The sequence below is a fragment of the Populus nigra genome, chromosome 2 (genome assembly GCF_951802175.1).
Source record: "Populus nigra chromosome 2, ddPopNigr1.1, whole genome shotgun sequence".
NCBI lineage: Eukaryota > Viridiplantae > Streptophyta > Magnoliopsida > Malpighiales > Salicaceae > Populus > Populus nigra.
The window spans coordinates 48,115,899-48,129,377 of NC_084853.1; the positions used below are offsets into that span (position 1 = coordinate 48,115,899).

The 13,479-nt window shown below is 33.6% G+C and overlaps 2 protein-coding genes across 2 annotated transcripts; one reads left to right on the forward strand and one right to left on the reverse strand.

Moving 5' to 3' along the window:
* The first annotated feature begins 2,876 nt into the window (after nucleotides 1-2,876).
* On the forward strand, nucleotides 2,877-4,981 carry LOC133682574 (LIM domain-containing protein WLIM1-like). The gene is made up of 5 exons (XM_062105968.1): nucleotides 2,877-3,282; nucleotides 3,874-3,970; nucleotides 4,072-4,115; nucleotides 4,221-4,310; nucleotides 4,429-4,981. Exons 1-5 carry the CDS (start codon nucleotides 3,148-3,150, stop codon nucleotides 4,654-4,656), a joined length of 594 nt encoding a protein of 197 aa, XP_061961952.1. The 5' UTR covers nucleotides 2,877-3,147; the 3' UTR covers nucleotides 4,657-4,981.
* Nucleotides 4,982-5,793: 812 nt separating this feature from the next.
* LOC133682576 (exocyst complex component EXO70I-like) lies at nucleotides 5,794-8,554 on the reverse strand. The gene is made up of 2 exons (XM_062105969.1): nucleotides 7,560-8,554; nucleotides 5,794-7,340 (listed from the first exon to the last, which is right to left on the reverse strand). The coding sequence occupies exons 1-2, from the start codon at nucleotides 8,334-8,336 to the stop codon at nucleotides 6,006-6,008; spliced, it is 2,112 nt and encodes a 703-aa protein (XP_061961953.1). The 5' UTR covers nucleotides 8,337-8,554; the 3' UTR covers nucleotides 5,794-6,005.
* Nucleotides 8,555-13,479: the final 4,925 nt, after the last annotated feature.

Consider the following 13,479-nt stretch of genomic DNA (forward strand, 5'->3'; position numbering starts at 1 on the left):
GGCTGCATGGGTCCCCGAACCAACCTGGACCTTGGTTTAAGCTTTAGATCAAAGTGGTCCACCTGATTATTTAGGGCACACGGTGATTAGACATGAGAATTATTCGATTAGTATTTCACATGGGAATTATTCTGTGAGGACCAGGCTTAACTGGATATCATATGATTCGTGAATCGTGAGTGCATGTGAGTGCACTCAACGACTCTTTTCTAAATAGATAGTTGGGACCAAGTGAAATCTTTAGCCCTCTTTACCCGTTGGCATGCAGCCCAGTGTGAAGGCGGGCTTCTATCATTTCGGCTTGGTGGGACGAGGAGTTGAAGAAGCAGAGCTTGGGGAAGAAGACTGTGGGGGCATCCATGCATTTCGGGATTGCGTGGCATGGGAAGTCTCTTTTATGTCTCCACACCCATAAATTTAAATCTAGATCATATATAGTTATAAATTCAGTCCAGTAATTTTTGAAATGTTTTTGATAAAAAAAAAACTAATTTAAACTAAAGTCTAGTTCAGATGAAACTCCAATACCCAACTAGGTTTTATTATCTTAGACTCTTGTTTTAAATTAGTTTGTTCTTGCATTTTAAATTATTTTTTTGAAAAAATTTGAATTTATTCTTGAATTTTTAATTATTTTTTAAATATTTTTACGTCGTTTTAATATAATAATATAAAAATAAATTTAGAAAAATAAAAAATAAATATTATTTCAATATATTTTTAAATAAAACATATTTTAAAACACATCACAGTACCAAACATGGTTTATGAAAATTAATATATTACATGTAATTTTTGTTATTTTGCACATTTTTTTTAAATCAAATGATGGACCTAGCTAGAACAACCTATACATTAATGATTTAACCACATTTTTATTAGCGTAACGTGGTCACGACAGATATTTCAATTTGTAAAGGATTTTTTCTTCAGGCCTACCTTGTTCAGAAGCTCAGACATTCGCAGACGATATAATAGAGGGATTAAAATGTGAGATGCGAGAAATCCAGCTAGATATTTGATAGTGAAGTGCTGGCGTGGGAAAGCCGTGGGACCCTCTAATTCTACAAGGCAATTACTTTCTAGTTTCTTCTTCTAAAGGGGAAAAAGGAGAAGAAGGTTTGAGTTAAATTCTTAAAGAAGAGTAGCGGAATATATATATAAAAAAACTCAATATATATAAATCCCAGTTTCCTAGATGGAAAATATTGTATTTGAATAGAAGTTTCTAGGGTTTTTTTTTCAAACTCCAATTTCTTAAAAGAGTGAGATATTATTCTAATTTTAAACCGTTCAAAAAACAATTTATAATTTATTCTGTCAAGGGCAAAAAGGAGAAGGTCTAAGTTCAATTCTTATGAAACCTTTATTAAAACACCCTCTGATTTTTATGTTATTTTCCCTGTTCTGTTTTGAATTGTATTTCAAATAGTATTTTATAAAAATTAAAAAAATATTTTTTAAAATTATTTTGATATACTAATATCAAAAATAATTTTTTTAAAAAATAATATTATTTTAACTCATTTAAAAAAAAATTTAAAAACATCTACACCTACACGTTGCTTTTGAACTTGAGGATCGTGCTTGAACAAGAGTGCAAGGCCATTAGCACACCCTTTTGTTTTCCCTGTTGGGTCAATTGTCAATAGCGCTGGAAAATCAAGCAAAATAGGCTCCTGAATTCTGAAATAAAATTGAATTTTCAGCATACGACAAAGTTGTATGCTACCGTGCAGGACCGGTCCAAGACTCCAGCTTTCATGGTCCCCTCTCCTTTAGCTTTCAAATTTTAAACGGAGAGCCAAACCCTAATCCTGTGGCTCATATCGGTAAGACAGCAAGGATATTTGTAGGATAATATTAGCAGGGAAGAAGTCCAACTATTACATTCAATTCATCCATCCATCTAACAAATAATTAAAGGTCATCTAAGCGGGTTAGTGCATGTATATACTATACTACTTCGTGCCTCGTTGAATTTGCATTTTACATTTTTTATAATGCAGCAAGTCTACTGTTGAACAGTTTATGACAGCCCACATACACCCTTGCTTGTGCATTTTAACCACATTAATAACACCACATCCCTTGTTATTTTTTTATTATTATTAAGATGGATGTTTGGGCTAGTTGTGCACGCCTCAACTAATTTCACGAGCCTTGAAATTAACAATCATGTAAGCCTTCAATGACTCTAAGGTTTGTGGAACTTGAACTGATAATCTCTAGAGGACAAACTTAAAACATAACCAGTTGAGTTACAACTTTTAGAATTAAATTTCTTGATTTTTAAGTGATAATCTCTAGAGGACAACTTAAAACATAACCAGGGAAAAATTATTTTTGATACATTCTGAAATTTGATAGCTTATTAAAATTATTTAAAAAATAATTTATAAATTATTTAAATGGGTGCTAAACTAATCTGTCTAAGTAAGACTAACTTAAATTAAGATTTGAAAACCTGACTAGAAAAGAAATATGAAAATAACTAGAAATTAAGAATAAGAAAAATCCCAAGCAACAATTTCTAAGCTTAATTTAAACATGAAAATGATCTCGACCCATCATAGAATTGAGTTTATGAAACTTGTTAAGAAAATATGAGTCTGATCCAATAATAAAATTAATAATTACTCATGTTTTTGTGATAAATTTCTTACATTAATTAATGCATATCAAAACGGCTCTTGAATTATTTGCTAAATATTGCTATTTGGCTATTATGCCTTTGACATCACAAACAATAAAGGAAAATCTCGACAAGACATTTCACCAAATGAGGGTAAACATTCGGAGAAAATCCAACCACACCACCAAAACAAAGTTAGGATTTCAGATTTTCACCGGTTTATTCACGAGTGTTAAGAGTACAGGCAAAAAAATAAAAAAAATCTATAGACAGCGGTAGTTAGGTGCTTCAAAGTTGGACAAAATGATTGCCATTTGCCACTAACTTCAATTATACAACACTGCTTTTGGTCTCAGCAGCATCCTGCAGCCCACTACACCTGTTCATCATTTCTCTTCCTCATCTTCCCCTCATCACTACTCTTCCACATTAGTCCCTAAACGGAAACAAAACGAAGGGAGGAGATAGAAGCATAGAGACTAAAGTTGCATCTGGGTGAGAATTCTGAAGCCATGGCATTTGCAGGAACAACCCAGAAGTGTATGGCATGTGACAAGACTGTCTATCTTGTCGACAAGTTAACAGCCGATAACCGTGCGTACCATAAGGCTTGCTTCCGATGCCATCATTGCAAAGGAACCCTCAAGGTATGCTGTAAGAATTTTGATAAGAGATCAAAAACTTGGTAGATCCATGTATTTTAGCAAATGTTAAAGTTGGATGCCTAGTTGTTTCTACTAAATACAGATTGAGCTCCATGTATTCCCAGCATTTCTGTAGCTTCTTGGTTCTAGTTTTGTCCTCCCGGTCTTAGCTATCCACCCTTCATAATTGCATACCGACCTCGACTTGTCCTGTATCATGGATGACTGGATTATCATGCTAATGTTCAAATTCAAACCCCTGCAATTTTATGAGCAGTGCGATATCACCTTTTAGATACCAAAACCCTGCAGAAACTAACAGTGCCGAAAATAGATCAGCCAACAATTCAAAATTCAATTCACTGAAGCGAACATTTCAGGTGGAGGAGCTCCTTATAGGGTACAGTGAGCTGATTTTTCTACTGTTCTGAAGTGACATGATTTCTTTCAGCTGTTCTTCTTTTGATGCATTCTCACTGATCTGTCCACTGTTAAGCGAAGTCAGCAGTTCTTATTGAGAGAGAGATGGTTGAAGATAATCAATCAAGTTGTAGTTCTTATATGCAATCTGTTGACAGATGGTTCTATTTGCAGCTTGGCAACTACAATTCCTTTGAGGGGGTTCTCTACTGCAGGCCACATTTTGATCAACTGTTCAAAAGAACTGGCAGTCTTGACAAAAGCTTTGAGGGTAAAAGATAAAGAAAATCTTTTAGGAAGCCAGTGTTGCATAAGTTCTTCATTTCCCTTTCAAATTCAAACTGATTTACTCGCATTTAACTTCCTTTGCAGGGACACCAAAAATTGTAAAGCCAGAGAAACCTGTTGATGGTGAGGTAATTTCTTTTGCCTATATTCCTGACATTTAGATGCTTTCTTATGGCTTTCAATTGAGTTTCTACCACCTCTCTTTGGTTTTGAACATGATTTGTCTTGAACAGAAACCTGTGTCAACTAAAGTCTCGACCATGTTCGCTGGAACCAGAGAAAAGTGTTTCGGCTGCAAGAACACTGTCTATCCAACTGAGAAGGTAAAGATTGCCACATTTCAAAAATACCCAACTCACAAAACGAGCAGACGCAACTTATTTCCATGTTCTATACTTTTCCTTTACTTAATCATCATGTACTAAAATTTTCTGTTAAAAGGTTTCGGTGAATGGAACTCCTTACCACAAAAGCTGCTTCAAATGCATCCACGGAGGATGTACAATTAGCCCATCAAACTACATTGCACATGAAGGTCGCCTCTACTGCAAACACCACCACAACCAACTTATCAAGGAAAAGGGAAACTTGAGCCAACTTGAGGGTGATATTGAGAAGGACTCCATGAACAACAAAACTAATGGAAGAGAAGTTGCTGCCGAGTCATAATCTGCTGAACGATACATGTTCATCCTGCATTTTCCTGCCTTATGATGTTGCTGTCACCCTCATGGTTCACACTTTCCCTGCAGTCCAAATGTCTTTATGCTTATGAGCTAGATTAAAATCATGATATTTCATATTTCTCATTGAAGTGTGTGAGCTTTTTTTGTTGTTGTATTTGGATTTTGTTATGCTATTATGGATGCTCGCATGAGATGAGAAGACTTGTATGGTTATAGTATGTGATATGGTGAGCTAAACTCGTGTAATTTGTGGATTCTTATTGCTATCTATTGACTTCCAATAGATGCCGATGATCATCATTATTTTACCCTCTAGAGTCTCTCAGTTATCGCTGGTTTTTGTCCATTTAGATGCAAGGTTCCCAAGTCAGGCTGGACTTGACTGAGCACCCGCAGTTATGCATGTCTCATCACTTGAATTTAGGGGGCAAAGCAAAGACAATTCAGTATAACTGCTAGCAAAGACAACGCTATCAAGCTTATAATTTGGCAAAGCTGGATTTGAGCACACAACTACAATTATGCTGTATCATCATATGCCACAAGATAATATTCCAACTTCCTGTCCTCACAAATTCCCTTCAGTGAGAAGCAGGAGAGAATGTGAAGAGTGCTGTGAAAAAAGTCTTCGTATCTCCATCATCTTCCAAGCAATATGGCAGGAAACATATTGAAAGATGGCAGAATGCAGGGACGGGAGACAACTGGTCATACCACAATCACCGCAACCATAAAGAAATCAAAATTAGGCTAACCAGCAACACCAAATTGGGTCAAGTTTCCCATTCAACTTGAACTTTGATTCCAAAATTGAAGTTTTATCTAATGGCAAATCTTTTACTTGACAAGGCCACAAATAATGGATTGGTGCTTTCGTTGAAACATGGCATTGTTATTTCCTTTCGAACGGCAATGCATAGCAACAAACTGCGCCGTTGTAGTGCTCCATTACATTCGTAGAAAGCATGGAATTATTTTGCATAGTTATCAGACATGGTCTAGCTTGGATCGTGTGTTTGTTAAGTCATTACATAGGTTACCAGTTCAACTCGGCTCTAACCCAGAAAATATCATTTTAATTTATAAAAAAAACTTAAAAAACATTATTTTAGACAAAAAAAAAAAAATATGAAAGTTAACCTACCGTATCACCCACTTTACCAGGTCAACTCTTCTCGGAACATCTCTTAATTAGAGACTAGTTCCAGTTGTAAGAGATGGTGCTTCATATTTTAATATGCTTTTTTTTGTGTTTTTTGGTACATTAACGTTTGAATATGCTATAAATTCACACGCAAAACAGAACAAGGGAATCCTGTTCCCAACAAAGAGCTACATGTCGCTAGTATACGACCTTAACCTTCTCAAATCCTTGCTCTCACCGTCAAAGGAAGATGAAGTCCCTCCACGTGTCCGGTGCTTTGAATTACGACGCTTCAATTTGCCATCGCTGCCGTTGAAAATCTGATCCAACAATCCCTGGACTGCCTCAGGTTTAACATATGATTTAGATGGCAAAGCACTTGAATAAGCATTCAAGAACTCAATGTAAGCAGGAACCACTAGCTTCACAGTGGCTTCTTTGATCTGCTCTCTCAGATCAACATCATGAATTGTGTAAGACCCTGATCTATGCCTTTGTGAAACCTCGCTAACGCCCTTCAAGAAACCTTCCATTTTCTCTCTGATCAAAGCCCTCGTATCCTCATTGTCACTTTTGTTTTCTCTTTTCAATTCTTCCTTGTCAAGCAATCTCACAAGAGGTTTCCAAACTTGCCTTTGATACATGTAAGCTGATTCCTCGGCAACAACCTTGTAATTCATTTTCAAGTACTGCTCTCCTAATAGCTTCCCAAGTTCCGTGTTTCTTGTTCTCATGTAAATGTACCAATATGTGTTCATGGCAAATACTTGGGGCAGGATTCTGTCCTTGTAACGCAGTTTTTTCGATTCCACATTCCTTTGAAGTGCCTCCATGATGTTGGTAATTGCATCTCTGAGTAAGTTCTCTTCAGGTTCAGGTTTCGATAAAATTCCAGCTTTCCATATTTTTTCTGTGAGGAGAACTTTGGCCATAGGTGCACTATAAGTTTCTGAGGCAAGGTATTTAAGATAGTTAATGGCATATCTTACAAGTTTTGGGACTGAACCATCTTGTGGTGGAGGGAAACCATCTGAATTGCCTTCAATTTGGAGACCAAACTCCCAAAACACTTTGCTTGAAGAATGGACGAGGAGTTTTTCTAGTTCCCTAAATCTTGTACATATATCAGCACCAGCTTCGCCTTCAAAAATCTCAGAGAACTCCGTCTTAAGCTTTTCTAAGGAGTCAAACATGTCTAAGAGCTTAAAAAGCTTCTGGGGCTCTTTATTGCTCCTTGCAACACCTTCTCCAAATCGAAAGAAGACTGCCATGATTTTATCTGCAATCTTGACAAAGCATTCTAGCCAGACAGCTCCATCCAAAATCCCTCCCAGGATTTGGTTTGAAAGCTTCTTTTCGGACACAAATACTGTTCTCAATGCAAGTTCAAAATGTTGAATCCAAAGGCTTATCGCTGTCTCTAAAGTCCCCCACTCCATTTCATCAATTTCTTCAGGAGTGTAAGTCTTCAAATAATCTGGGTTTAGCCGCATCAATGCTTTCGCTGCTCTTACATATCTCACCTATCGAAGAAGAAGAAATATATAAGACTTCAGTTGCTAGATCTTTAGCAATTTGCGTTATATATTAATACCGTGATATCTTATGAATGATTTATTAAAACATCGAATTGTTTGAATTTGATGTGTTCAAGTTAGAAGTAAGCATGGCTTCATATTTCTCTGCTATGCTTTCTAGAGGTCAGCAAACTTTTTAAGAAAAAAAGTTTATTCGTCACATACCTTGACGTAGATATCAATGCATATGTCCAGACAATCATTGGCGGCTAGAGTTTCTGAAATTCGTCTGAGGACTTCAATCTCCAGCTCTGTTCCTAGATCAGAATCAGCCATGTCAGGTTTATTATCCCCCTGGGATTCATCAATATTATGGTGCTTCAGTTTCTGCAGTATGCTCTCATGCTCATCTTGCAAATTGAGTAAAGCCTCGTCAAGCAACCCATCAAACTTCATTGCATCAATCTCTGTCTCGTAAAGAATCTTGAGTGTGATCAAAGTCTCTCTTAATCTATACGCCCTGTACTGATCCGTGGCTTTGGTCCTGCTCAAGAATTCCACCACCTCTTGCAGCTTTTGAATCACTGGCTCACCATCTTCACTAATTGTGTTTATGACTGCATTTAGCTTATCAACACAATCAACAAGTTTAAGCAAGAGCTTTAGCCGTTTCTTGGGATTTTTATCTGCAGATAATTGGGAGGAAACCTCGAGGAGCTTCTGTTGGAGAGACTCACAGAGCTTGAAGCTGTCAAGGAGGGCAAGGGCGGGAGAGACAGCTCTATTGATTCTGGTTTCAAGGGCTTTTGCAGCCATGGCCAAAGAATGCAAAGGAGCTACTCTTCTTGAGGATGTTGAGAGACTTTCATCTATAACATCGAACTTTTTATCCATTTTTTCTAAGATATCTTCAATCTTGGAAGAGGCTTGAAGCAGTGTTTTCAAATCAGAACATGCTAAATTCAGCTCGGATATCAATGAATCCTCTTCATGGAGTGCCATTAATGAGCTTGATATTCACAGACAGAGAAAAAGACACAAGGGTTTCTAGTTTATAGTATGCTGCGATGGGAGGTTTGCTGGGCTATTTGATCAATGACAAAGCATAAAGGGAGTAACGAAGAGGACGAACAGTGATTAATTTGGAGAGTAGCTCTCGATGCTACCTAAATAAAAACTGGCATATGCTGATTGGAAGCTGACAAATGGAGAGAAGTAAAACTAGGAATATACAGCCGGTGTGCTTTTGAATCCCCGCCAGCTATTGACTCGACATTATTCTGCACCCATGGCTATTGAAAGCTTGTTTTGTGAACACACCTGTTTGCAGCTTTTGGACACTCTCATGGGTAACGGGCTAATAGACAAGTGTTGCGGTTATTGGTTAACAAGAAAAGACAATAGTTCTTTGTAGAACACACCAACATCGCAGTCAAATACTATAAAAAACAAGTTTTTATTTGTGCAAAACCGGGGCCTTGGATCATGGATCAGAAGGTTGATTTAAAATATAAAAAGAGTTGATGATTTGAAGTCAAGTTTAGATTGGATTAAAGAATCAACTCTTATTTTTAACAAGATTAATTAAGCTTTTTTCTTTTTTTAACTTTTTAACTCTGACTAGTCTACATTTTAATTCGACCGCTTCTCGAGTCGACTTCCCAAGTCCTTTCAGGTTCTATCACTATAATTACAATTAGGGGTGAAACCTCAGATCAGGTTGGAGGGGCGAATAAGAAAATAATTGATTATTTGGGAGCCAAACATAAGGATGAATATTGTGAATGTTTAAAAATATTATATTATATTATAAACTATACATTGCATCAGTGTTTTATTGTACACTGCATAATACAGTTCCCAATAAAACACTAAGCTGTTTTTTATTTTAATTTAAAAAAAAAAATTGTTTTTTTGTTTTTTATGCCTTTATGGGTTTTTTTTATTGCCTTTTTCTTTGTGTTTTTTTCTTTTAATGAATTTTTTTGTTTAATTTAGTTTATTAATGTTAATTTTTTAATTTATTTAGTTATCAGACTTTCATGACACAAATCCGGGTTTGACGGGTTAACCTGTTTTGACGAGTTAACCTGGAATTTATTTTTTTTCTTTTTTTCTTTTTAATAAATTTTTTTCGTTTGATTTAGTTTTTTAATGTTAAATTTCTTTCTATTTAATTATCAGACTTTCATGTCACGTATCTCAGGCTTGACGAGTTAACCCGTTAATTTTTTTTTCTATATAAGTATCAAACACCCATGACACGTATCCCGAGTTTGACGGGTTAACCCAATTAATTCATTTTTTTTCTTCATTAGTTTTTTCTTCTTGTTTGTTTTTTTTCTTTATTTTTTTTAATTAATCTATTTAATTATCACACTTTTATGACATGATCTTGCAGTCAGAGCTAAACTCACTTAAACTTGAGTCATGTAAGTTTAATAATATTATACATATTACTATTAGGTCAAGCATATACATATTACTATTAGTTTTTTCTTCTTGTTTGTTTTTTTTCTTTATTTTTTTTAATTAATCTATTTAATTATCACACTTTTATGACATGATCTTGCAGTCAGAGCTAAACTCACTTAAACTTGAGTCATGTAAGTTTAATAATATTATACATATTACTATTAGGTCAAGCATTGTAGTTAGACTCAAGACTCCTGAATATATATTTGCAAAAAGATCTAACACTCTTAGATCTTAACATTTTTTTAATATTTTTTATGCAAGAAAAAAAAATTTAACCCGTGGTGTATACCTTTATTTTTCTTTCTTTTTCTTTTTAAGTCTTTTACTGTGGACTGTACGGTGCAATCCACGATGAAAAAGATGATGCCTTTAGTTTTTTTTTATCTTTTTTCTTTTTTTAATTTAGTTTCTTAATATTAAATTTTTTTTGTTTAATTATCAGATTTTCATGAAATGAATCTTAGGTTTGACAGGTTAACCCAATTGATTCAGATTTTTTTTCTTTTTCTTCATTATTTTTTTCTTCCTGTAAGTTTTTTTTCTTTGCTTTTTCTTTTTTATTTTTATTTTTTTATTTAATTCATTAATATTAAATCTTTTTTTATTTAGTTATCACACTTTAATGACACGAATCTTAGGTTTAACGGATTAACTTGATTTGACAGACTAACCCAATTGATTCAAATTTTTTTTCTTTTTTCTCATTAGTTTTTTTCTTCCGATCTAATCTTTTAATATTATATGTAGTTCACAGTGAAAAATTTAATGCCTTTATTTATTTTTTCTTTTTATGTCTTTCACGTTGGACAATATATTACAATTCACAGTTAAAAAACTGACGTTTTTTTTTTGTTTTAATTAATTATTTTTTATTTAGGTTGTTGATATTAAATGTTTTTCTATTTAGTTATCATACTTTTATAACACGGATATCAAGTTTATTTTTTATTTTTAATTAATATTTTTTCTATTTAATTTAGTTCATTAATATTAAAAATTTTTAATTTTTTCCTATTTAGTTATCTGTTAATATTTTTAGTTTTTAGTTTTTTTATGTTTGACTGTGGACTCATAATGCAGTCTATAATAAAAAAAACTGATGCTTTTTATTATTTTTTAATTAATTTTTTTATTTAATTTAATTTATTAATATTTAATTTTTTTATTTAGTTATTAAATTTTCATTATATATATCCCGGATTTAACAGATTAACCTAATTGACAAGTTAGCTTAATTAATTCTGGATTAACCTTTTTTTTTTCAATTTATTCTTACTATACACACAAATTCAAGGTTTGACAAGTTAATATAATTTTAAGGATTATGCTGGTTAATTTATTTATTTTTTTCATTATTTTTTTAATTAATATATTAATTACCACACCAAACTACTTAAAGTTAAATTTAAATTAAACTAGTTTAATATTATTATTAATATTATATATATATATATATATATATATATATATGTTGCAGAACACTTAAATATACCTTTGCAAAATAACCACACTTTTTTAATAATAAAAAAAAAATTAACCCATGCCAGATTATGCAACTAGTTTAATGCAGAGAATGTGATGTTATTTTGTACACAATCTTCAACGATAAACATAGCTTTTATATATATATATATATATATTGTTATATTTTTAATTTTAGATGTTTCATGTATTTTTTTTTTACATTTTAAAAATATACATACAAAATTATATTTTTAATATGATGGGGGCATCATTGCGGTTTTGTGTTAATTGGAAATTTTTTATAAAAATATCATAATAAGAAAATAGAAACAAAATTATATTATTAGTATTGAATATATATATATATATATATAATAAAAAAATTTCAAAGAAATAAAAAGAGTTACAAATGTTTTATCATGAATTAAAAAATTATAATTTTACTACTTATCATTAAAAAAATAATGCCTACGTAAAAAAATATATATAAAATTGTCTTTTCTACAGTGTTTCCGTTTCTTTTATAAATTGTATAATCTCTCCAGCACCGGTCACAAAACCAGTTTTTATTTTCACTTTCAAAACCCTCCTTTAACCATGGACCATGGATAATACAACCCGATCCGAACTTTCTAACCCGCCTTCATCTTCTCCAGCTCCTCCGACTCTGGCTCCACCTACTACTAATTTGGCTCCTCATCCAGTTACATCTCAATTACATCTAAAGTAATAGCTCCAAATCAGGCGTCAGTTCCTGACCCGACCCCAAACCCAGCGAACATAGTTCCTACCATTAGTCTCATGTCTAATCCTATTTTACAACAAATGACGAGTTTTAGTATATACACCTAACAAATATGCATACCCATAAAGAGTCATTAACTGCAGGCAGAGCAGAAAAACACAGGCCAGGCTATTCATTGGGCTACAGAACAAGGTGATGCTTGATTCAGAGGAATTGCATCAGTAGTAAACCTGCATGTTGCACAAAAACGAGCTTCAAAGAAATGAATGAAAGTACAAAGGTGTTCATTCAATATGAATGAAATGATAAACTGAAATAAATCAGCCTTGTAAGTTTAATATAAGTACATTCCACTACAAAAAATCAGTTTACTTCCAGAAAAACAAAATTTCAGAGATGGAAGGTGATCCTTTTGTATCAATATTATCTTCGGGTTTGCTTCCAGAAGATTAGTTCTTAGCAAACTGCACAGATTGATCGTGTAAAGATGAATTATGGAAGTTGGTTTATTCACTAAATTGTCAAACCCATAAAGCATTTAGAAAACACATTCACATGCAAATCCAGAAGAAGAATTCAACATATGATCCATCACAAGCAAAAGATCACAGCAGCAAGCGCAGAAAAAGATGTTAAAACTTACCGGGTATCAGCTTCTTTGTTAGCCTTTTTCTTGTTCTTCCTCCTCTTTTTGGCTGAACCAGAACCAAAGTCAACACCCAGAGGCTGTTCTGAAACAGGGTGTAGATCTGGTCTTGGTCTCTTGGAGTCCTGGTGGGAAGGATGCATTCCTGAAGCTGCAGGTGGAATTGCACTCACTGGTCGTATTATCCATGGTTAAAGGAGGGTTTTGAAAGTGAAAATAATAACTGGTTTTGTGACTGGTGTTCGAGAGATTATACAATATATAAAGAAACGGTAAAACACCGTAGAAAAGGCAATATTATCCTCAAACTCGTGATTTGTTGTAAAATAGGATTAGATATGAGACCAATTCTATTCGATGGGTTTGGGGTTGGTTCATAAACTGGTGCTGGTGCTGGGTTTAGTGTCGGGTGAGGAACTGACACCTGATTTAAAGCTATTATTTGAAATGTAACTGGATGTGGAGCCAAATCAGGAGTAGTACAGGAAGGTGTAGCTAGAGTTGGAAGAGCTGCTAGAGTCGGGAGGAGCTAGAGAAGATGAAGATGAGTTAGAAAATTTGGATTAGGTCATATTATCCAAGGTTAAAGAAGAGTTTTGAAAGTGAAAATAAAAACTGATTTTGTGACTGGTGCTGAAGAGATTATATAATATATAAAAAGAAACGGTAAAACAAACACAGTAGAAAAGGTAATTTTATAAATTTTTTCAGTGATAAGTAATAAAATTATATTTTTTTTAATTCATGATAACTTTTTTAACTTGTTTTTATTTCTTTGAAATTTTTTTATCTTGCTGATATATATATACACT

Coding starts and splice junctions, on each gene's coding strand:
- LOC133682574 (XM_062105968.1), top strand. CDS start 3,148: ATGGCATTTGCAGGAACAACCCAGAAGTGTATGGCATGTGACAAGACT. Junction 3,283..3,873: donor ATTGCAAAGGAACCCTCAAG/GTATGCTGTAAG, acceptor TTCTATTTGCAG/CTTGGCAACTACAATTCCTT. Junction 4,311..4,428: donor CTGTCTATCCAACTGAGAAG/GTAAAGATTGCC, acceptor TTCTGTTAAAAG/GTTTCGGTGAATGGAACTCC.
- LOC133682576 (XM_062105969.1), bottom strand. CDS start 8,336: ATGGCACTCCATGAAGAGGATTCATTGATATCCGAGCTGAATTTAGCA. Junction 7,341..7,559: donor GCATTGATATCTACGTCAAG/GTATGTGACGAA, acceptor CTTCTTCGATAG/GTGAGATATGTAAGAGCAGC.